Source organism: Entelurus aequoreus, linkage group LG19 (genome assembly GCF_033978785.1).
Source record: "Entelurus aequoreus isolate RoL-2023_Sb linkage group LG19, RoL_Eaeq_v1.1, whole genome shotgun sequence".
NCBI classification, from domain to species: Eukaryota; Metazoa; Chordata; class Actinopteri; order Syngnathiformes; family Syngnathidae; genus Entelurus; species Entelurus aequoreus.
In genome coordinates, this window is record NC_084749.1 from 22,377,199 (window position 1) to 22,399,698 (window position 22,500).

A 22,500-nucleotide genomic window follows, 5' to 3' on the forward strand; every position below is an offset into this window, starting at 1 on the left:
ATCGTATCCAAAATGAAAAAGATGTATTGGGACACCTCTATAATAAATAGCTCAGATAAAACAGAATTTATGATTAATTACAAATGGAGGAGACACCTGTGCAAGCCATAGCTGTCCTAACGACGAGTTTAGGTGTGGCTCGATAGACGCATATGACTAACATCCAATTTGTATAGCGGGCCATGGCGCAAAACAGAGCTTTTCCGTTTGTGTCAGAAGTAATGTGCGACGTCATCTCATGTTTTTAAACATTATTCCAAAAACAGAACATGAAGTTATTGGTTTCATTTATTTCATAACCGGCATCTTATAAATCTGACTGTGACTGTGTGTTACACCAGGGAAACTTCGGGAGTGTTGAGCTGTGTCGTTACGACCCACTGGGAGATGACACAGGTGAGATGGTTGCTGTGAAGAAGCTGCAGCCCAATAAGCATTCAACCCTGGAAGACTTTCGCAAGGAGATCAGAACCCTAAGCATGTTGAACTGCGACTATGTGGTCAAGTACAGAGGAGTCTGCTACAGCACGGGTAATACAAATGTAGCAAGTTATTCAACACAGATTTCTTTGAATTGCTCAGTATTTTCTAGTCCTTTGCCAATACTGTAACTAAGTATAGCACTTATTTGCACCTTCAAAGTATAAGAGAGCAAAATATTTTCACAGGTCGGCTCGATATGAGCTTGGTAATGGAATACTTACCCCATGGAAGTCTTATTGGGTATCTACAAAACAACAGACCCAACTTCAACATCAGGCGCATGTTACTTTTCGCATCACAGATATGTAAGGTGAGAACCAAATCAGAGATGTGCATACCAAAAGAGCATACGTCTTTGCAAGCAGTAATCAATATATTATAAATAAATAATATTATATACTGCAAATGTAGCGATTGAAATAAAACTCATACTGGAGGAAAAGTAAATAAATGATAAATGGGTTATACTTGTATAGCGCTTTTCTACCTTCAAGGTACTCAAAGCGCTTTGACAGTATTTCCACATTCACCCATTCACACACACATTCACACACTGATGGCGGGAGCTGCCATGCAAGGCGCTAACCAGCAGCCATCAGGAGCAAGGGTGAAGTGTCTTGCCCAAGGACACAACGGACGTGACTAGGATGGTAGAAGGTGGGGATTGAACCCCAGTAACCAGCAACCCTCCGATTGCTGGCCCGGCCACTCTACCAACTTCGCCACGCCAGAGTTTCTTCTTTACAAATATACTTAAGTAAAAGTAAAAAACATGTTGCATTAAAATTACTCTGACCAGTACAATTTAAACACCAAGTTACTGAAGTAAATGTAACGGAGCAAAAAATTTAACACGTTGCTACCCACTTTTGAGTATGCCTGACAGAAGGCACTTAAAAGTAAGGATCGGCTTTTCAAAATGTTCTAACTCAATGCTAAATGCTACTACATACTACTGATTAGTATTAGTGTTTTTACATGGTAATTTCAACAATTCCACATATGGTAGTGAAAACTACAACTAGGATGCACGTTACAATCAAACAACTGGTGTGTAATAAGTACAATATTTACAGAACAAACACTTTTTTGGGATCAACAAAAAACAAGACTGGCGCATTCAGCTTAATGACAAAGACTAATTCCTGACACTGTAATACACCAAAAACAAACTGAAATGTATGCATACTGGACATTGAGACTCATAAGTGTAAGAAAACTAGATATAACAACTGGACAGCACAGTTCTCATTATCAGCTCAGTGTTAAAAGACATGAAGACGGATTCATTTTTTTAATTATGCTTTCTAACTTGTAGATAAAAATAAAAGTCAGATTACAGCGGAGCCAATGGGAGCTCCTCTATTTCGCCCATAAAATCCAATAAATAACCATTTAAAAACAACAATACTCCATTTACACTTAGTGATTTGATTATTAACCAAATATTAGTGATATTGTTATTATAAGCGCTAACACAGACAAACTATTTATAGCGGTGCCGTGATCACGACCGTGTGTGTCTATATTTACATCATCGATTGGTCTGCTGCTTCCAAGCTCCTTGTAAGTTTATTCTAGATCATAAATCATGCATCTCACCTGGACAGAAGAAGTCTGACAAGATATTACAACCAGTTTGTACACTTTGACAGCCATTTAGGACCCGGAAATGGCCAGAATGGCACAAAAAGACGACTCACTGGAGGTTTGTGAAGGTCTTTGAAGGGCTTTGTAGGCAGAATTGCGCGGCTCCCATAGGCTCCATTGTAAGCGAACTTTTGATCGCATTTATTTAATATTTAGAATGAAAAAAATAAAAAATAATTCCATCGTTATGACTTTCATAATGATTGTGAACAAAAGGAAAAATTACAAAAAAAAGTGCAGTTCCCCTTTAAATAACATGTTTTTAGATTTTATCATTAAACAAAATAATATTTAATACCATATGAATACAGACAAAAATATCACAAATGAGTACCGTTGATATTGATTCCCAGGTACCGGAATTTGTACTGTATTGGTTCAAATGTGAAAGGTACCCATCTCTATGCGTGACTCATAAAATGCATGGATACTGAGACTCAGAAGTGTAACAAGATATAACAACTGGACAGCACAGTTGTCATTATCAGCTCAGTATTAAATAGCATTTGTTTTTATATTTTATTATTAGACAAAATATTTATTACCACATCAAAAAGTGAACAACATTTTTTTGGCAACTGTTATGTAAAGAAAAGGGGTAGGATTAAATAAGCTCTGCTTCTTCCTACTCCTTTTCGAACATGTTGAAAAGAGAAACTGGAAATTGTGATGTATCATGTTGTATGCTTGCATGTTCGAAATAAACTCAAACTCAAACCACATGAATGCAGACACAAATATCGAAAATTAGCACCGTTGACATCGATTCCCAGGCACCGGAAATTTGTACAGTATCTGTCCAAATGTGAAAGGTACCCACCCATATGAGTGACCCATAAGAACTTGGGCCAGCATTGTCATTTGAATTGAACTTTTTTGTGGGATTTTGCACATGCACTTCAGAGTGAGTGACCCGTAAGAACTCCAGTCAGTATCATAGGTTCAATGTAAAACCATATCTGTACATAGAGTATACTATACCCATCCTTGTTAACATAAAGATCCAGATACATGTATGTTTTAATTTTTGAAAACAGCATTCTGAAGGCAACTATGTTCACAATGAAGACAAGTTTGACACCTCTATTCAGGGCATGGCGTACCTGCAGACATTACGTTATGTGCACCGAGACCTGGCATCTAGGAACATCCTGGTGGCAAGTGAGTCATTGGTGAAAATTGCGGATTTTGGACTGACCAAGATTGTTCCTTTGGACAAGGAGTACTACAGAGTCACACAGCCTGGAGTGAGCCCTGTCTTCTGGTAGGTTTCCACATGTTTTAAACCATGCCACGTCAGCTAAAACTGAACGCACGTCATACTTGATTGTGCAAATGTCAATGTTGATGCAGGTATGCCCCAGAGTCCATCAATGAGTCCAGATTCTCCCAAAAGTCTGATGTCTGGAGTTTTGGAGTGGTTCTTCATGAGCTCTTTTCCTACTGCGATACAAACTCCACTCCCCAAAAAGTGAGGTTATCCAACTTTAATATTGTGTTATATTTAGATTCAAGCTGTTTAATATTCATGCACGTTTCAGCTGTGTATGCAGGAGCTTGGAAATAATGTGCACGGACCATCCATTTCAATGCATCTTCTAAATATCTTCAAGAATAACTGGAGGTTGCCTCCTCCTCATAACTGCCCACCAAAGGTAAATACTGCTATTTTTGCTCAATAAATAAGTGCACTTTATTTGTTTTAAACTATTGTAGTGGCGTTCTGTACAAAAAGTGCACTTTAATTTAGTGTTGTTTTGATATGTCGTCTTACTGACATCATGCACAAAAGTGCACAAATAGCTTGTTTTAAAATGTCCCTGACAATCTTGCACTTTCTGTTTTGAAATGACATGAATGTTTGTGCCACTGCTTAATAGCTGTTTGAAAAAAACAGTTTAGGTCAATTGACTTAGTTGTGATTTCCCTCTCTGCATGAAAGTTTAAAATGAGCATATATTAATGCAGTATGAACATGAATGTTTTAATGTAGACACATAGAATCATCATACTGGTGTGATTATATGCATCAAGTGTTAATTCAAGGCTAAGGCAAAATATAGAGATATCTAATTCTTGTATCTAACCATCACAGTCTTTACAGGGTAATAACCATGAATGATTTTGAAATAAATCTCTTTGACTTTGTTTGTAAGTAAATACATGTTAGGAAGAGACCATGTTTGGCCTAAAAATATTGAGATATTAAAAAAAGGCCATATCGCCCAGCCCTACACACAACCTATTTTTAGTCACAAATGTGACTAAAATGCTCACACTGTACAGTAAAGTCCACCTGTGTGCAGGGAATTATTGCCTGTGTTTGTAAAGAATAACAAAACGAGTTTGTGGAAATCAAAAATATGAATCTAATCATTGTAGTAGCGACCATATACTAAGATTGTACTCGGTATCGTTACTGTCAATATTTCTATCGATTCGGCCACCTCTGTTTGCATTCAGAGATGTAGCTTAGCGGTTCTCATGGCTTATTGTATCCTCCTACGTTGTATAGTGTAGCATGTTTAGCTTGTCCCCGTCTTCCAGTGATAATGGTACATATAAGAAGCGTATTTTATTGGCTTTGAAACAGCTTTGCACTGTGGAGGGACGTTAGCTCTGTAACTAAGTGTTTTCACTGTCACACCAGGTCTACAGTTTGATGAGTCAGTGCTGGGCTTACAACTTTGAGGAGAGGCCATGTTTCTCCTTCCTGGAGGATCAATTTGAAAGCATGATGCAAAAAGGGAGGGAAACCCTGACAAGCTAACTGTGACAGCATCTTCCACTGCTTAGCAACCTTAGAAAAATGGCACATGAGGCCAAAGCAGCAGGTTAAAAAAATATGTTTTGTGTATTGGTGATTGTAATGAAAAAATGTGTTCAAAATAAAAATGTTGTCATCTTGTAAGAAACTCTCTCGTCATTGAAAATACTTTTTAAACAAAGCACAAATATGTCATGAATATTGTCCAGGATGAAGCGACAGATGCCCTGCCATAGTGATCGAGTGCTTTCACAAGTCCAAAACAGGTGGTAAACAGTCTCTAGATGCATGTTACATAAGGTGCAGGTACCAACAATGTAATTCTTGTATCTAACCATCACAGTCTTTACAGGGTAATAACCATGAATGATTTTGAAATAAATCTCTTTGACTTTGTTTGTAAGTAAATACATGTTAGGAAGAGACCATGTTTTGACCCAGCAGATGCCATTCACAACATTATTATCACATAGGAGACAGACACACAATCATTTTGGAATAAGCTGAGAAGTTTTCTGTTATTTTTTTCCTGATTAAAACAAAGTTTCCCTAGTTTGAGTGTCAAGTGGATCATTCACCATTGTAACAGCAGAAAGAGGAAATGAGTAAAGCCCAGCTGTACATCTTTCTATGTACTTAAACACATGTTCATGCTCTACTCTAGGGATGTGCGTATCGATCCTGTGGTATCGATATATCGATACTCACACGCTACTCATTTGGCATCACTTTTCTGAAAAAAGTATCGATATAAACCAAAAAACGGCGTGTGGGGGGTGCAAGCATCACTTTCAGATGTTTTTGATGACTTACTTAACTTACTATGTGCTGGGACACCCCTGTACCTGGCAGAGTATAGAGCTGGCCCAGTCACGTCACAGGAGACAGCGAATGAGCGTCGTCAACGTGCAACACACACACAGCCAGCCGACAGCGTTGTTACTTTTCCTGAACAGCAATCTGAGACTTCAGTAAAGTGTGACGACATATCTCGAGTACACTAAAGGTGTCAGACATTTTTGTAGATAATTTTTCCAAGTTCATTTTCTCAGGGAACTGTCTTTCGTATGCAGGTTTATAGGACAAGGAAATCCTAGTTTATTGTGATAAGGAAATTATTGACTTTGCTTCAGAGAAGTGTTATAAGTTTACTTCCACAAAGATGTTTGAAACATAACATTGTTATGAATAAATGTTTTTTTAAGCTTTTTTTTACCAATACTTTTTTTTTGAGGAATAAGAAAAGTTCAAATGTGTATATTTTTGTTTATATTTAATTTATTTTTCATATTTGTGTTATTTATTTTAATTTTACTTTTATTATATACTGACCATAATGAATGTGGTATAAATGGTCTGTATTTGTCTTGTGATTCGTCTTAAATAATAACAATAGTAATAATATTTTTGACTGACAAAAATTGCCAATAAGAATTAGTGGTATCGGTATCGATGAAAATGCAAGAAAAAGTATCGGTATCGTATCGAATCCTAAAAGTGTGCTATCGCCCATCCCTACTCTACTCTCCTCTCCTCTCATTGTATGACGTTGCAATACTCTGCAGTTCCACTGAGTGGCACTGTGACCATAAAATCAACATAGCGTAGGCTTTGCCTTTGATGATAATTTAACAACTTCCTCTCTCTTTAACAAACTCGTAGCAAGCCAAACATGTCGGCATCTGCACAATATACATACTAATGCAACAAAGGTTGGTTTAGAGGGATTATATTGGCACAACTGGACAGTTTACTAACCTGAATCAAAATACGGACAGACAGCAAACCATCGGTCCAACACATGTCGTTTTTCGTGCACATGGCTTCTGGCGCAAAGAGGAAACGCCCCTCGTTTTACGAACCGGCAGCAACCGGGGACACACACTCAAAGGTTCCGCCTAGTCTCTGTGCAATAAACCATACACCTGTATTTTCTTTTTTCTAAAACAAACCGTTCAGATATAAAGTATTAAAGTTTAGCGATCTCTTATTGATGTACATTTTACCCAATTTTAAACAGCAAAATAAATCGATGTGGACGCAATACATTGGGTGTGCCACAAGATGGCTTCAAATGTTGTTTGCAACTTCATCGCAGTAACATGTTTCAAAGCAAAACATACAACACCACCGGCTAACTTATGTTACCATTTAATGTTTGACAATTGTAAATATATATTTTTTTCTGCAGCTGTTACAAATACTGTAATATTGTACATGGTAATTGAGATGTTTTGCATATTGTATATATTATAAAAAAATACAATAATATAATATATCAGTATATATTATATACTGTATACATAATATGTAAATATTACATATATGTTATATTTCATATTGCTACTATGGTAACTTTTTAGTCTACTTAATACCTGCATTATCCTTTCCATTCTTACCCTTTCCATCCTTTGAAACTGAGCTACGGTGTGGAACAATTTCCCTTGCAGATCAATAAAGTTTGTCTAAGTCAGACATGGGTAAACTACAGCCCGCGGGCCGTATACGGCCCGTTAAACGCGGAACTTGTCCAAATTATTGAAAAAAAAAAATTATGTTTTTTGTTTTTGTTTTTTTTTTACAAAAAACTCTCATCAATGTTAAGCCTTAAGCCTCCCGTATGCATTTTCAGCGCTTGACTATCATTAAGGAGGAGCCACCCATTAAATTCTATTATTAAATTACATTTCATATTATTATCGTCGGTAAACCTCGTTGGTTTCACCATATCCCTGTAATACCGCGTTTCCCCACTACATTGACCTTTTTGGCCTGTGGGATATTACTCCCTTCTTCTCTTTAGCTTTGTCCTGTAAGCCCCTCTGTAAAAATGAGCTTATCAAAGCAAAGAAAAGTGGACAGTGAGTGCCGAGTATTTAATGCAGAGTGGACAACGAAATATTTTTTTACTGCAGTCCGATCAAAGGCTGTGTGTACAATGAGCCTTGCTGCCTACTCATGATATGTTACATGTTTGTAGGCCAAATCCTCTCACGTAATGGCTTTTACATGTAATTTATATTATTTCACAAAACACTCCATCCATCTGTTCCTGGCCCGGCCCCCCTGTCAAATCTTAGAACCCAATGTGGCCCTCCTGGCAAAAAGTTTGCCCACCCCTGGTCTAAGTCTATGTCTATTTTTGGGGCAACACGATGGACAGGGGTTAGTGTGTCTGCCTCACAATACGAAGGTTCTGGGTTCGATCCTGCATTCGGGATCTTTTTGTGTGGAGTTTGCATGTTCTCCCACTGACCCCTCTCTGTCAGTTTACGTGGCCTACTACTTCGTGGTTGTGTTGTTGTTGTTCCCAAACTCTTCCATTTTCTTATAATAAAGCCGACAGTTGACTTTCGAATATTTAGAAGCGAGGACATTTCACGACTGGATTTGTTGCATAGGTGGCATCCTATGAAAGTTCAATCAATGGCAATCAAAGTTTACTTATATAGCCCTAAATCACGAGTGTCTCAAAGGGCTGCACAAGCCACAACAACATCCTCGGCTCAGATCCCACATCATGGCAAGAAAAAACTCAACCCAATGGGATGACAATGAGAAACATTGAAGGGGACCACAGATGTGGGGACCCACCACCCCTGGCAATGGACGTCGAGTGGATCGAGCATAATATTGTGAGAGTCCAGTCCATAGTAGATCTAACATAATAGTGAGAGTCCAGTCCATAGTGGATCTAACATAATAGTGAGAGTCCAGTCCATAGTGGATCTAACATAATAGTGTGAGGACCAAGTCCATAGTGGATCTAACATAATAGTGTGAGAGTCCAGTCCATAATGGATCTAACATAATAGTGGGAGTCCAGTCCATAGGGGACGGCATGGCGCCAGGGGCGCCGAAAAGGGGGGGGTAAAGGAGACGGATTCTAGGGGCCCATGATGGAGGGGGGCCCAGAGAGGCCCCTAATGATGATGAAATTATAATACAGAAAAAATAATGACACTAAGTTATTAACTAACATATAATCACACATGTTTTATTTTCCATGTCCTGGTAACAATGCCTTTATTTGTTTTGGAAGCATCAACACCCGCAGCCCCCCCCCCCCCCTCTATTTACGTAAAATGGTTCAGTCCGACTGGATCAGCTGCAGGTAGAGCACGGCGATTTGTCACACAGACAGCGCCACAGCGGGCAAAGCAGAGGAGACAGCAGTATGCCTCAAAAATCAATCAATCAATCAATCAATCAATGTTTATTTATATAGCCCTAAATCACAAGTGTCTCAAAGGGTTGTACAAGCCACAACGACATCCTCGGTACAGAGCCCACATACGGGCAAGGAAAACTCACCCCAGTGGGACGTAGGTGAATGGAGTGGGTCTGACATAATATTGTGAAAGTCCAGTCCACAGTGGATCCAACACATCAGCGAAAGTCCAGTCCATAGTGGGGCCAGCAGGAACCATCCCGAGCGGAGATGGGTCAGCAGCGTAGAGATGTCCCCAACCGATGCACAGGCTAGCGGTCCACCCCGGGCCCCGACTCTGGACAACCAGCATTTCATCCGTGGCCACCGGACCTGTGCAACTCCCCCTCCATAAGGGAGAGGGAAGCAGAGGAGAGAAAAAATCAGGCAGCCAAAAAAGAAAGGAAAAGAAAATAAGAGAGGAGAAGGAGTTGAAGGGTCGACAATATGTCACCCAATATTTCCAAAAAAAAGGTGGGTTTGTTAGTTGTGGTGGAAAGTTATGCATATTAACTTTGTCCCTGTCTGTGGTAATAAGCTAGCTCACTTTTCTCACCATGTTAGCTCAAGAAAACTCTGGATTTTTACATTTTACTGCTATATTAGTTAAATAATCAATCCAGTCAAACATTTATCAAGCTGTTCTTATTCAATAATAGTTCATCTCCCGTCTGTCAAAATGATGCCTCATTCTGAACACAGTCAAGTGCACCAGCAGCAGAAAATACCATTACTCAAAAATACCATTAAAATGCATAATTGTATGTAAAATAGCATCAAAAAATGTTGCCGCTGTGTTGGGGGCCCTGTAAAGATTCTTTTCATGGGGCCCAAAATCCCTAGCGGCGCCCCTGCATGGCGCTGTTGGGGGAGTGGCCGTGCCGGCAACCTGAGGGTTCCTGGTTCGATCCCCACCTTCTACCAACCTGGTAACTTTCGTTGTGTCCTTGAGCAAGACCCTTGTTCCTGATGGGTCGTGGTTAGGGCCTTGCATGGCAGCTTCCGCCATCAGTGTGTGAATGTGTGTGTGAATGGGTGACTGTGGAAATAGTGTCAAAGCGCTTTGAGTACCTTGAAGGTAGAAAAGCGCTATACAAGTATAACCCATTTACCATAGTGGGGCCAGCAGGAGATCCTCTTGAGTGGAGACAGGTCAGCAGCGCAGAGACGTCCCCAACTGATGCACAGATGAGTGGTCCACCCTGGGTCCCGACTTTGGACAGCTAGCGGTCACCAAATCTGTGCCCCCCCTCTCCACGAAGGAGGGCAGAGCAGAAAAGAAACGGCAGATCAACTAGTCTAAAAGGGGGGTCTATTTAAAGGCTAGCGTATACAAATGAGTTTTAAGATGGGACTTAAATGCTTCTACTGAGGTAGCATCTCTAACTGTTACCGGGAGGGCATTCCAGAGTACTGGAGCCCAAATAGAAAACGCTTTATAGCCCGCAGACTTTTTTTGGGCTCTGGGAATCACTAGTAAGCCGGAGTTCTTTGAACGCAGATTTCTGGCCGGGACATATGGTACAATACAATCAGCAAGATAGGATGGAGCTAAACCGTGTAGTATTTTATACGTAAGTAGTTAAACCTTAAAGTCACATCTTAAGTGCACAGGAAGCCAGTGCAGGTGAGCCAGTATAGGCGTAATATGATCAAACTTTCTTGTTCTTGTCAAAAGTCTAGCAGCCGCATTTTGTACCAACTGTAATCATTTAATGCTAGACATAGGGAGACCCGAAAATAATTTGTTACAGTAATCAAGACGCAACGAACGCATGAATAACGATCTCAGCCTCGCTAGTGGACAAAATGGAACGAATTTTAGCGATATTACAGAGATGAAAGGAGGCTGTTTTAGTAACACTCTTGATGTGTGACTCAAACGAGAGAGTTGGGTCGAAGATAATACCCAGATTCTTTACCGAGTCGCCTTGTGTAATTGTTTGGTTGTCAAATGTTAAGGTGGTATTATTAAATAGGTGTCAGTGTCTAGCAGGACCGATAATCAGCATTTTCGTTTTCTTAGCGTTGAGTTGCAAAAAGTTAGCGGGTATCCATTGTTTAATTTCATTAAACACAATTCCATGCTGGAAATCGCTGAGCTCTGAGAGCGGCCCATTCTTTCACAAATGTTTGTAGAAACAGTCTCCATGCCTAAGTGCTTGATTTTATACACCTGTGGCCGGGCCAAGTGATTAGGACACCTGATTCTGATCATTTGGATGGGTGGCCAAATACTTTTGGCAATATGGAAACGAGTAGCGAAGGCAGAATATTGAATTTATTGACGTGCAGTGTGAAAGCCGATGTGTTTACTTTGCAATTAAGTAAACACAGTCTCAAAGGAATATAATCTGTGGAGGCACATTCTGACAAAACATCCACATTTCGATGTCCGACCCCTGAGACCTCGGGTTCTTGAAACTTTGGCCCTTTTCAATATGTAGTTGAATAGCCCTGTCATCGACACTTTTACTGAAGTGATCTTTGATCCGAGGAAAATGTGGCAACTGTTCATTTGTAGTGAAATGAAGTCAACAAGTTAAGTCATGTCATGTTTAATCAAATAACCCAAGTGTTGCATTAATACTTGTTTTAGATTATAAAATATATTTTTAAAATGCACAATTTATGTCTCACAACAATGAAGAAACATTTTAATCTGTTTATTAATCAGCAGTTCAGCACCCATAAAAAACATATTCCTTATTTATTTTTATATGTTGTAACAGCAAAAAGCCATGAATAGATTTTTATTCTGCTGGATTACACATTGTTTAAATTGTAAATCACAGTGTAAAAAAAAAAAAGATATGAGCCCTCTTGGTTGAATAAAATCACAATTTTTTTTTATAAAACATTGAAGACCCTGAGACAATATTTACAACAATATTTTACAAAAAAAATGGGATTGTCTAACAGAATCAGTACAAGTACACAAGTAAGACAAGGACTTGTGTACACATGTGTTTAATAATTTAAATATCGATATAAAATGTTTTAGAGTTAACATTCTTCAGCTTAAAGTTCATTTGTGTTTACAATAATGGCACTGCCAAGCTTGCAGGAGAGTCTACGTAAAACAAACTCATATGTCACCAGTAAAGATAATGAAATCATTCCTGCAGCCACACCCTATCTTATCATTAACAAGTTGCATATTTTCTCAGTATAAAAAGTGATAATGGCCGCATTAGTCCTGCTTAAATTCCTAACAACTCAAATTAAACATTATGATGCCATTTCAATCATAGCATAAACAGTAAAAAAAAATCCTAATGTTATTACGGCACTATTTTTTTCATATGGCTGTAATAATAATTGCAATATGCAACAAGGATCACATTTCCATGTTTGCTCTTGCAAGCACTTGTATATGCAGTTTAACCAGATGGAAACATGCATGCTTTGTGTTTGGATGCTTGATGAACAAACTCATTTCATAGCAACAGCACAGCAACTTAGTACACAACAAACTGGAGGCAAAAATGCATTTCTGTCACGAGATGATGGAAATCTAAAAAGTAAGGCACTAAAACCTACACAGCATAACCAATAATGTCACAAAGCAACATTTTGGTTAATAAAACGAAAAATTTAGGTCCACCCATGCTGGTTATTACAATAATTTTGTAGTACAAAAACTACCGGTAGTATGGAAGTATTTGAATATTGTTGTTTATTTTACTTAATTAATGACACTTTACGTTTCACTGATAAATATTACACAAAATATCTTAACAAAAATACCCCAAAAAGGGAGTCATGAAATTGGAAGTGTGCACGAGGCAACTTTGACACATTTTGTGCATTAAAGTCGCAAACGGTAATGCTTTTTACGTGTAAATATCACAAAATACAGCACTTCTGTAAAATACAATTTTAATTTGCTGCCTTTGTGAGTGCTTTTTTTTTTTTTAGTTTTGAACAAAAAAAAAAGGATACCAGTTGTGTAAACATATTTTTGTTGTTTTCAATATCTGTGTTGGCCCTGTGATGAGGTGGCGACTTGTCCAGGGTGTATCCCGCCTTCCGCCCGAATGCAGCTGAGATAGGCTCCAGCGTCCCCCGCGACCCCGAAAGGGACAAGCGGTAGAAAATGGATGGATGGATGGAAAATTAAATGACAAAAATTGGGAGACACTGTGGGACTTAAATGTCAAACATAATCTGAAAAATCTCAGACTTCCTGTATAAAAGGAAATTAATGGGAATAATCTGTTCCAGTGATATTGTCAAAATAATGTAATAATCGTACAAGCAACATTGTAAGTACTTTAAGTTCATCAACTAGGGCTGTCAAAGTTAAAGCGTTAACGCATGCGATTACTTTCTAAATAGTGTCGCATTAATCATGTATAAACACAGATTGATCACGTCATTTATTTTGACCGCACATGCTGTTTTACCTTAAATCAAAATGTGTTTCCACAAAGTAAACTTGCAACAATGTTGTCAACAAAACGTACCAAATATAAGTTCTGCAAGTGATTGTGATTAATCATGATTAATCACCATTAAAACATGTGATTAATCTAAGTGAAAAAATAAAACGCAAACTTCCCCACTGTTTCTAATAAAAACGTACAAACAATTAAATATTGTACCTTAACTTTGTGTTATTGGTGTTGTGAGAAATCTACGAAAAGCAATGAAAAAAGCTAAAAATTTTTTTTTTGCTTCACGTTTGAGAATAATTTAGCTTTTTGATGCAGACAACAGTACTACGAATCGACTTCAGATGCTTTTCATTGACCGGCGATGCCATTCTTTTGTTGGTGGACAGAATGAAATAATGAGCCAAATATTGCTATTGACGGTCTCACAGTAGGCCCCATTCCTGGCTGGCTCTCGCCTGGGAGGGAAAGGGGGGCTTGGTCATTTTTTTTCAGGTTGAGCTGCAGTGTGCGCAAACAACCAACAGGTGGCATATGTGAGCAAATAATATCACCTATTATGTCTACTGTCCAGCAATACATCAGCGGAATCTTCGGTCAAATAAACAGACTAATATTGAGAGGTTTGTGCACGTAAATATCATATTCACACTGTCTGTGTTATGTCACCAATTAAAATACTATCTTTTAGAGATGTCCGATAATGCTTTTTTTGTCGATATCCGATATTCTGATATTGTCCAACTCTTAATTACCGATTCCGATATCAACCGATACCGATATATACAGTCGTGGCATTAACACATTATTATGCCTAATTTTGTTGTGATGCCCCGCTGGATGCATTAAACAATGTAAGAAGGTTTTCCAAAATAAATCAACTCAAGTTATGGAAAAAAAATGCCAACATGGCACTGCCATATTTATTATTGAAGTCACAAAGTGCATTATTTTTTTTAACATGCCTCAAAACAGCAGCTTGGAATTTGGGACATGCTCTCCCTAAGAGAGCATGAGGAGGTTGAGGTGGGCGGGGTTGGGGGGGCGGGGTTGAGTTGGGGGGGTGTAGGGGTAGCGGGGGGGTGTATATTGTAGTGTCCCGGAAGAGTTAGTGCTGCAAGGGGTTCTGGGTATTTGTTCTGTTGTGTTTATGTTGTGTTACGGTGCGGATTTTCCACCAAAATGTGTTTGTCATTCTTGTTTGGTGTGGGTTCACAGTGTGGCGCATATTTGTAACAGTGTTACAATGGTTGCCCCGGGAGATTTTCGGGAGGGGCACTGAAATTCGGGAGTCTCCCGGGAAAATCGGGAGCGTTGAAGTATGACTGGGAGACGCAACTGCTCTGTACCTACGTCCGTGTACCACTCCGTACAGCGGCGTTTTAAAAAGTCATAAATTTAACTTTTTAAAACCGATACCGATAATTTCCGATATTATATTTTAAAGCATTTATCAGCCGATATTATCGGCAGTCCGATATTATCGGACATCTCTACTATCTTTATATCATCGAGGCTTGTTGGTTGTTGAGTTAACAACATATTTTCAAGCTAGCCAGCTAGCTAGCTAGCCTACAGTGTCTGTACGCACATAGCACGTCATATATGTTTCTTCTGTTCTCAGCTATCAGCTATAGTATTACGGAATGAAAGTAGTTCGTAATATGCCATGGGCGTATGTTCATGTTTTTTTTATTAGTTCGCCAGCTTGTAGGGTAATTTGCTCTTTTAGCGAGCCAGTTTAAGGACATGGCATGGACATATTTATCTATAAACGTAATTGTATTTATTTGAATATGTCTCTCTGTTGCATGCATTACACCACACTGGGGTTGTCTACGACTTTGATTACAACTAACTTGTTGTTTGCTCATAATTGACGTGCAAAATGTTTTGTGTATGCTAGCTGTATTAAGCAAAGGTGCCCAAACTTCTTGCTTCCAATGGTCAAACAGCGATTTTAAGCATACACGCAGTACCATATGTGAGGAGTTTATCCTCATACCGCCATATCGTCACGTTCCATAGAAGGCGACTCGCCTTGTAGACATGCCATCAATGATCGTGTGAGCTTGAAAGATGTCATGTATTACATTTGCAAAGGGGGTCAAACAAAACAACCCGGGCACCTCTGATCTAGAGGAAATAAACATTGTAGCATTATTATCCTTGGGCTGGTTGAAGCTACAACCCGGGTCCAAGTCCAAAATGGAATTGCCTATTCGAAGACAACTTTACATTATCATGTCCCATTCAGTTGAGAGGTAACCCCAGGTCAGAAATTGGAATAGTCCAGGGTTCTATAACCCTGGAAGGGGGGAATGTAGTGGCAACATTTCTGTCCTAGGGTTACCTCTCAACTGAATGCATTGGGAGGGACATGACATGACAGGTCAGGTCACCCTGACAAAGTGCTACTTCTGTTGGTGGGGTGATAGTTGAACATTGGACAGTTACATACGTTGTTATGCTAGAATCAGACCATCAGGGAGCTTATAAATAACTGCTGTGGACCGACTCAGGTGTGCGCTCTTTCTTAATTCTTTCATAGGGTGCACCTTCTAACGTCTCCGGAGACACTGTCTGTAGTCATGACAACCCAATCCAATTTTGTACCATCTGATTATGAGTAAATAAAACTGTTGTAACAAATTCTCTTTTGTTGCTGTTTAAGATTCTGACTTTTCCACCACAACCACCTGGAGAACCAGATCACACATACAGTACACGTGTGCAGGGAAGGATAAATGCTATTGGGATGGGGGAATTATGCTACGCCCCTGTGTTTAGTCTGTTAGGGGCACTTGTTCACCCCACCAAACTCATTTCTCACAGAAAGAAGTTGACCTGATTTATTCTAGTGACAGCTGCCAGTCAACATAAAATGGCTCGGTCCATAAAAACTGTCCATGTTGATGACAATCAGCTTCACCAGCTTTAGGGCAAGCCTCTGTTTAAAGCGTCCACATGAAGATGAGGAGGCTCAGTCCTATTCACTCCTCCTTAAGTCCCAGGTTTTTATCTGGAGGTCGATTTAGGAAGCACATTTCAAAGCAGGGTCATGTGTTCTGTGCCACATCAGATACATCTGAGCTGGGAGAAATCTGTGCACCAGCAGCACGTCTTTATAGTAGCACGGGTCGTACTTATCAAGGTTGCTGGAGGGGATGTGCAGTCCTGCTGTCTTCACCCCCATATGAGAGCTTGGCGCCAGTCCCGCTTTGGCCAGACACATCCCCATGTAAACATCATCAATGGGAAGAATGGTAATCGAGCGGGACATGTTGAATATGACCAAAGCCGTGTAGCCTGAGAGAAGGAAGCCCCCACCCCCACAGTAGGGAGGGTATGAGTCTGACTCCTGCACCTGAACAGGGATGTAGTACTTGCTCCCAGGTGATCGAATAGGGCCCACATTTTGGATTAAATGACCAGTGAAGAGGTGCTTGTTTCCGTTGTTGCCTTCAAGGCTCCGGAGATACTCCACCATGTTGTCCGTGTTGGCAAAAACATCATCATCACCATTGAAAACAAAGCGAGCTTTTGGACAGTTTCTTTCCATCCACTCCAGGTAGAGAACTTGCTTCAAGGTGAGGTTGTAGAACGAGTCGGCAAAGTCCCACTGGAGGATGTCTTTGTGCTCCCTTTGCTCTATTTCCAGGAGTTTGTTCAGCCTTGTATTTTCAAAGCCTTTGTCCATCGTCCCCGAGACGAAAACCCTCCTGATCCACATCCCGTTGTGTAATCGCTCTTTGGCCCAGGTCTTACGCAGAACCTCTCGACGCTCGTAGTTCACAGGGGAGCTTTTTATGACGAGGAGAAGGAAAACGTCTTCTGATCGATCAATTCCGCCACATTTCTGAGGAAGGTCCAGTAGCATCGGGAATTTGCGACAGTGCCGAGAGTACAGAAAGTCTTTTATCAAGTCAGGAAGAGAGCTGAAGCCGGAGATATTGGCAACAGACATGTTCTGTCGACAACTTGGCCAAAGGAAATCGTAGTGTTTCGGGGCGAGTGTCGTTATTTGATCGATATCCTCTCTCATGTTAGCTTGGAAGTGAAGGGTCTTTGGGTCCATAAAATCTTTGAAGAGATGAAGGACCAGCAGACTTAGACATAGAAGCAGCAAGCAGGCTCGGAATCTGATGTGTCTCATCCTCGAAACTCTGCTGAGAGAAAGCATGAATGACATTGTTAATTATCTGCATCAACACTTTGTCTTATGAGAGCTACTTCAATGTTTGCTGTTATAAAGAACGGCCCTGAACCATACTGATATTTAGCCTCATGCTGTCATGTTAGCATGGTATCAATGACCACGCGGAGGTACTACTGTAGTGCGGCGTCGTAAAACTTTTAGTTGATTAGACTTTTTTCAAAAATATTTTATATCCTCCGCCCCTATCTGCTGTGCCAATCACGAGGCTCTGTCAGGTTCCCTGTGATTGGCTGAGAGCAGCTAATTTATCTGATTTGTAAATTGTGTTACAAGACGTTAATTGGATACTCTTGTTAAACAATGACAAAGAGTCAAACCATAAGGTTCATGCTTTTGGCCGTGAGCTTGCACCACACTGTGTTGGAAGCCTCTAAACGCTGTGTTTTGCAATCTTTTTTTAACAGATTAATGGACGTACTTATGCGGGAACTCTAGTACATGTTGTCGGTTGGCCTCCTACCCCTCTCGAGGGAAAAAAAACTAAGATCAATGACAGGACGCTGTGTCACCGTGAATTGATTAATGTGGACCCCGACTTAAACAAGTTGAAAAACTTATTCGGGTGTTACCATTTAGTGGTACGGAATATGTACTGTACTGTGCTATGTACTAATAAAAGTCTCAATCAAATCAAACCGAGTGGGAACTGAACGGAACCGCCTGCACTATCATTGACACAACAAATGTCAGCAAGATAATCGGAACTCAAGGCCACGAATATTTTTCTTTCAATGTATGACTTGTAGTGATGCTTTGTGGTTTCAAGGGGAACTGCATTTTTGGGGGGGATTTTTCCTATCATTCACAATCCCTTTTTCCTATCATTCACAATCCCTATGTGGGACAAAAACACATGTTTTTCTCTTTTTTGTGTATTCTAAATAGTAAAATACAGCTCGCACCAGATGGCGAACAATGTAGCTAACGGCAGTCATCTATTTCGCATATAAATCCCTCTATAAAAACATCTAAAAACCGCCAACAGTATTCCAAATGCATGTTGTGACCTGCATATTGACCAAGTATTAGCGACATTGTCATTACAAGAACCAAAGTCGAGGAACTACTTTTAGCGGCACCTTGATGCTGATGATTGCCAGATTTATTTTCCCATGGCACAAAATAACACGGTTCAACGTCTTATTGACTGCCTGCACGACATCAAAGCCTGGCTTTCAGCTAACTTCCTGAGCCTAAATGAAGACAAAACAGAAGTTATGTTGTTTGGTCCAAGTCGCTCTCCCCCCCCAACGTTGACCTCGGCACTCTGACCCCGTATCTCAGCGACTGTGTCACAAACCTGGGGGTAAAGTTCGACTCAGATTTTAAATTCGAAAAACAAATCAGCAGCGTCATTCAAAAAAGCTTTTATCAATTACGCCAAATAGCGAAAGTGAAACCGCTTCTATCAGGACATGATCTCGAGAAATTAATCCACGCCTTTATCTCGAATCGTTTAGACTACTGCAATGCCCTGTATGTAGGCATTAGCCAGGCCTCCCTCGCCCGCCTGCAGCTCGTGCAGAACTCTGCTGCTCGTCTGCTAACACAGACCCGCAGACGTGAGCACATCACCCCTATATTAGCGTCCCTTCACTGGCTCCCTGTGCGTTACCGAATCAACTTTAAAACTCCTTTTATTTGTTTTTAAATGTCTAAACAACCTCGCTCCAGCATATCTCTCCGACCTCCTTCAGCCTTACTGCCCCACCTGATCCCTAAGATCAGCCGATCAGCTGCTACTAACGGTCCCTGACACAAGGCTGAAGCTTAGAGGTGACAGAGCTTTCGCCGCTGCTGCTCCCAAGCTCTGGAACGACCTACCTCTGAGTGTTAGACAAGCCTCCTCTCTTCCTGTTTTTAAATCTCTCTTAAAAACATACTTTTATTCCATGGCTTTTAACACTGAGTGATATCCATCCTGCAATGGCGTCCCATAATACACCTGCTGTGAACCTGTTTTTATGTTTTTTTTATTTTATTTCATTTATTTATTTTTTATCGTGTTGTTTGTGTTGTGTTGTGTTGTGTTTGCTCGGTACTCGTATTATCTTTTAACCTGCCCATTGTACAGCACTTAGGCTACCCCTGTGGTAAATTTTAAAAGTGCTTTATAAATAAAGTTGATTTGATTTGATCACAGAGAAGTAACTAGCTTACGCAACGCCCTCTTGTTGAGGATTATGACAAATATATCATCTAACCGGGGGACGTAAGTCTTGTGCTGAAAGATAAACATCAGTTGACATCCCAGTGAGAGCAGACATTGCCCAGTAAGTAATTGTTTTACTATGTTCGTAGTTTGTATTTCCTGTTTATCTATTAATCCATCCATCTTCTTCTGCTTATCTGAGGTCAGGTCGCAGGGGCAGCAGTTTAAGCAGAGAAGCCCAGACTTCCCTCTCCCCAGCCACTTCGCTCAGCTCTTCCTGGGGGGCCCAGGGGCGTTCCTAGGCGAGCTGGGAGACATAGTCTCCCCAACGTGTCCTGGGTCTTCCCCGTGGCCTCCTACCAGTTGGACGTGCCCTAAACAACTCCCCAGGGAGGCGTCCGGGGGACACCCTGTCCAGATGCCCGAACCAACTCATCTTTTTTGTTCAGTACTTAGCAATACTGCAATATGTTACTTTGTAGGGATTGGTACCGAATTTGTAACTTTTTGCCACCCGGAAGAGTTAGGGCTGCATGGGATTCTGGGTATTTGTTCTGTTGTGTTTATGTTGTGTTACGGTGCGGATGTTCTCCCGAAATGTGTTTGTCATTCTTGTTTGGTGTGGATTCACAGTGTGGCGCATATTTCTAACAGTGTTAAAGTTATTTATATGGGCACCCTCAGTGTAACCTGTATGGCTGTTGATCAAGTATGCGTTGCATTCACATGTGTGTGCTTACAGAAGCCGCACAAATCTTGTGACTGGGTCGGCACGTTGTTAGAATGGATGGAAAGCGGACGTGACGACAGCTCGTACAGGACGTTAAAGGCAGCGCCTTTAAGGCACGCTCCCAAGACTGTGGTCCGGTTGGACTACGAGATATAATGACTGATGAACACCTTCGTGTTAAAGTTATTTATATGGGCACCCTCAGTGTAACCTGTATGGCTGTTGATCAAGTATGCGTTGCATTCACATGTGTGTGCTTACAGAAGCCGCACAAATCTTGTGACTGGGTCGGCACGTTGTTAGAATGGATGGAAAGCGGACGTGACGACAGCTCGTACAGGACGTTAAAGGCAGCGCCTTTAAGGCACGCTCCCAAGACTGTGGTCCGGTTGGACTACGAGATATAATGACTGATGAACACCTTCGTTCGATAATGAAGGTTGCCTCAGCTCAAAGCCTGAGCTCCGACATTAATGAACTAGCATCCAAGAAAAGTAGCCAGGTATCTGGCTTGGGCACATCAGATTAGATCAGTGTGTTGCAAACTGAGCAGTTTAAAGTCCTGAATGGTTGGTTTATTCAGTGTTATTTTATTTTCAAATTTATTAGCCTGTGGAAAAAGTTAATGTTGATATTTACCTCAGAAGGCTGCAAATAGAAAAGATGCATTAAATTTTTATTCAAATTGTATTTAATATGCCATTGATATTTTTTAATTATTATTATTATTATTTGAAACTCGATTTTGCATGTCACTATAAAGTTATATAAGCCTTGCTTGTTCAATATTCAATGCAAAACTTGTTTGGGTCCCTATTAAAAGGTTAATTTGTTCAACCTTGGCCCGCGGCTTTGTTCAGTTTTAAATTTTGGCCCACTCTGTATTTGAGTTTGACACCCCTGCATGTAAGAAGGTTTTCCAAAATAAATCAACTCAAGTTATGGAATAAAATGCCACCATGGCACTGCCATATTTATTATTGAAGTCACAAAGTGCATTATTTTTTTTAACATGCCTCAAAACAGCAGCTTGGAATTTGGGACATGCTCTCCCTGAGAGAGCATGGGGAGGTTGAGGTGGGCGGGGGGTTGGGGGGGGGGGGGGGTAGCGGGGGGTGTATATTGTAGCGTCCCGGAAGAGTTAGTGCTGCAAGGGGTTCTGGGTATTTGTTCTGTTGTGTTTATGTTGGGGGGACGACGTGGCAAGGTTGGGAGAGTGGCCGTGCCAGCAATCTGAGGGTAACTGGTTCAATCCCCACCTTCTACCATCCTAGTCACGTCCGTTGTGTCCTTGAGCAAGACACTTCACCCTTGCTCCTGATGGGACTGGTTAGCGCCGTGCATGGCAGCTCCCGCCATCAGTGTGTGAATGTGTGTGTGCGAATGGGTGAATGTGGAAAATAGTGTCAAAGCGCTTTGAGTTCCTTAAAAAGGTAGAAAAGCGCTATACAAGTACGACCCATTTACCATTTACCATTTATGTTGTGTTACGGTACGGATGTTCTCCCGAAATGTGTTTGTCATTCTTGTTTGGTGTGGGTTCACAGTGTGGCGCATATTTGTAACAGTTTTAAAGTTGTTTATACGGTCACCCTCAGTGTGACCTGTATGGCTGTTGACCAATTATGCCTTGCATTCACTTGTGTGTGTGAAAAGCCGTAGATATTATGTGACTGGGCCGGCACGCAGAGGCAATGTCTTTAAGGTTTATTGGTGCTCTGTACTTCTCCCTACGTCCATGTACACAGCGGCGTTTTAAAAAGTCATACATTTTACTTTTTGAAACCGATACCGATAATTTCGAAACCGATACCGATAATATCGGACTGCCGATATTATCGGACATCCCTAGGTGCCATGTTTTGGTACTTGTGTTTCACGTGACATCACGC

General features: G+C 40.6%; 2 protein-coding genes across 3 annotated transcripts in view; one reads left to right on the top strand and one right to left on the bottom strand.

Annotated features, from left to right (window-relative positions):
- LOC133635467 (tyrosine-protein kinase JAK2-like) overlaps window positions 1-5,048 on the top strand; it is a 15,602-nt gene extending 10,554 nt beyond the window's left edge. The window contains exons 15-20 of the mRNA XM_062028683.1: window positions 342-531; window positions 669-793; window positions 3,225-3,397; window positions 3,487-3,604; window positions 3,675-3,788; window positions 4,784-5,048. Coding sequence (XP_061884667.1) covers window positions 342-531; window positions 669-793; window positions 3,225-3,397; window positions 3,487-3,604; window positions 3,675-3,788; window positions 4,784-4,903 — 840 coding nt within the window. The 3' untranslated portion in view covers window positions 4,904-5,048. The remainder of the gene's footprint in view (window positions 1-341; window positions 532-668; window positions 794-3,224; window positions 3,398-3,486; window positions 3,605-3,674; window positions 3,789-4,783) is intronic.
- A 6,624-nt stretch (window positions 5,049-11,672) lies between these two features.
- The window catches only part of LOC133635193 (N-acetyllactosaminide beta-1,3-N-acetylglucosaminyltransferase 3-like), a 24,148-nt gene continuing 13,320 nt past the window's right edge, over window positions 11,673-22,500 (bottom strand). Inside the window, exon 2 of one of the 2 annotated variants that reach the window (XM_062028081.1) lies at window positions 11,673-17,673. In XM_062028081.1, coding sequence (XP_061884065.1) covers window positions 16,542-17,663 — 1,122 coding nt within the window. In that variant the 5' untranslated portion in view covers window positions 17,664-17,673 and the 3' untranslated portion in view covers window positions 11,673-16,541. Of the gene's footprint in view, window positions 17,677-22,500 lie in introns of both variants that reach the window. The other variant, XM_062028080.1, reaches the window with a different exon arrangement.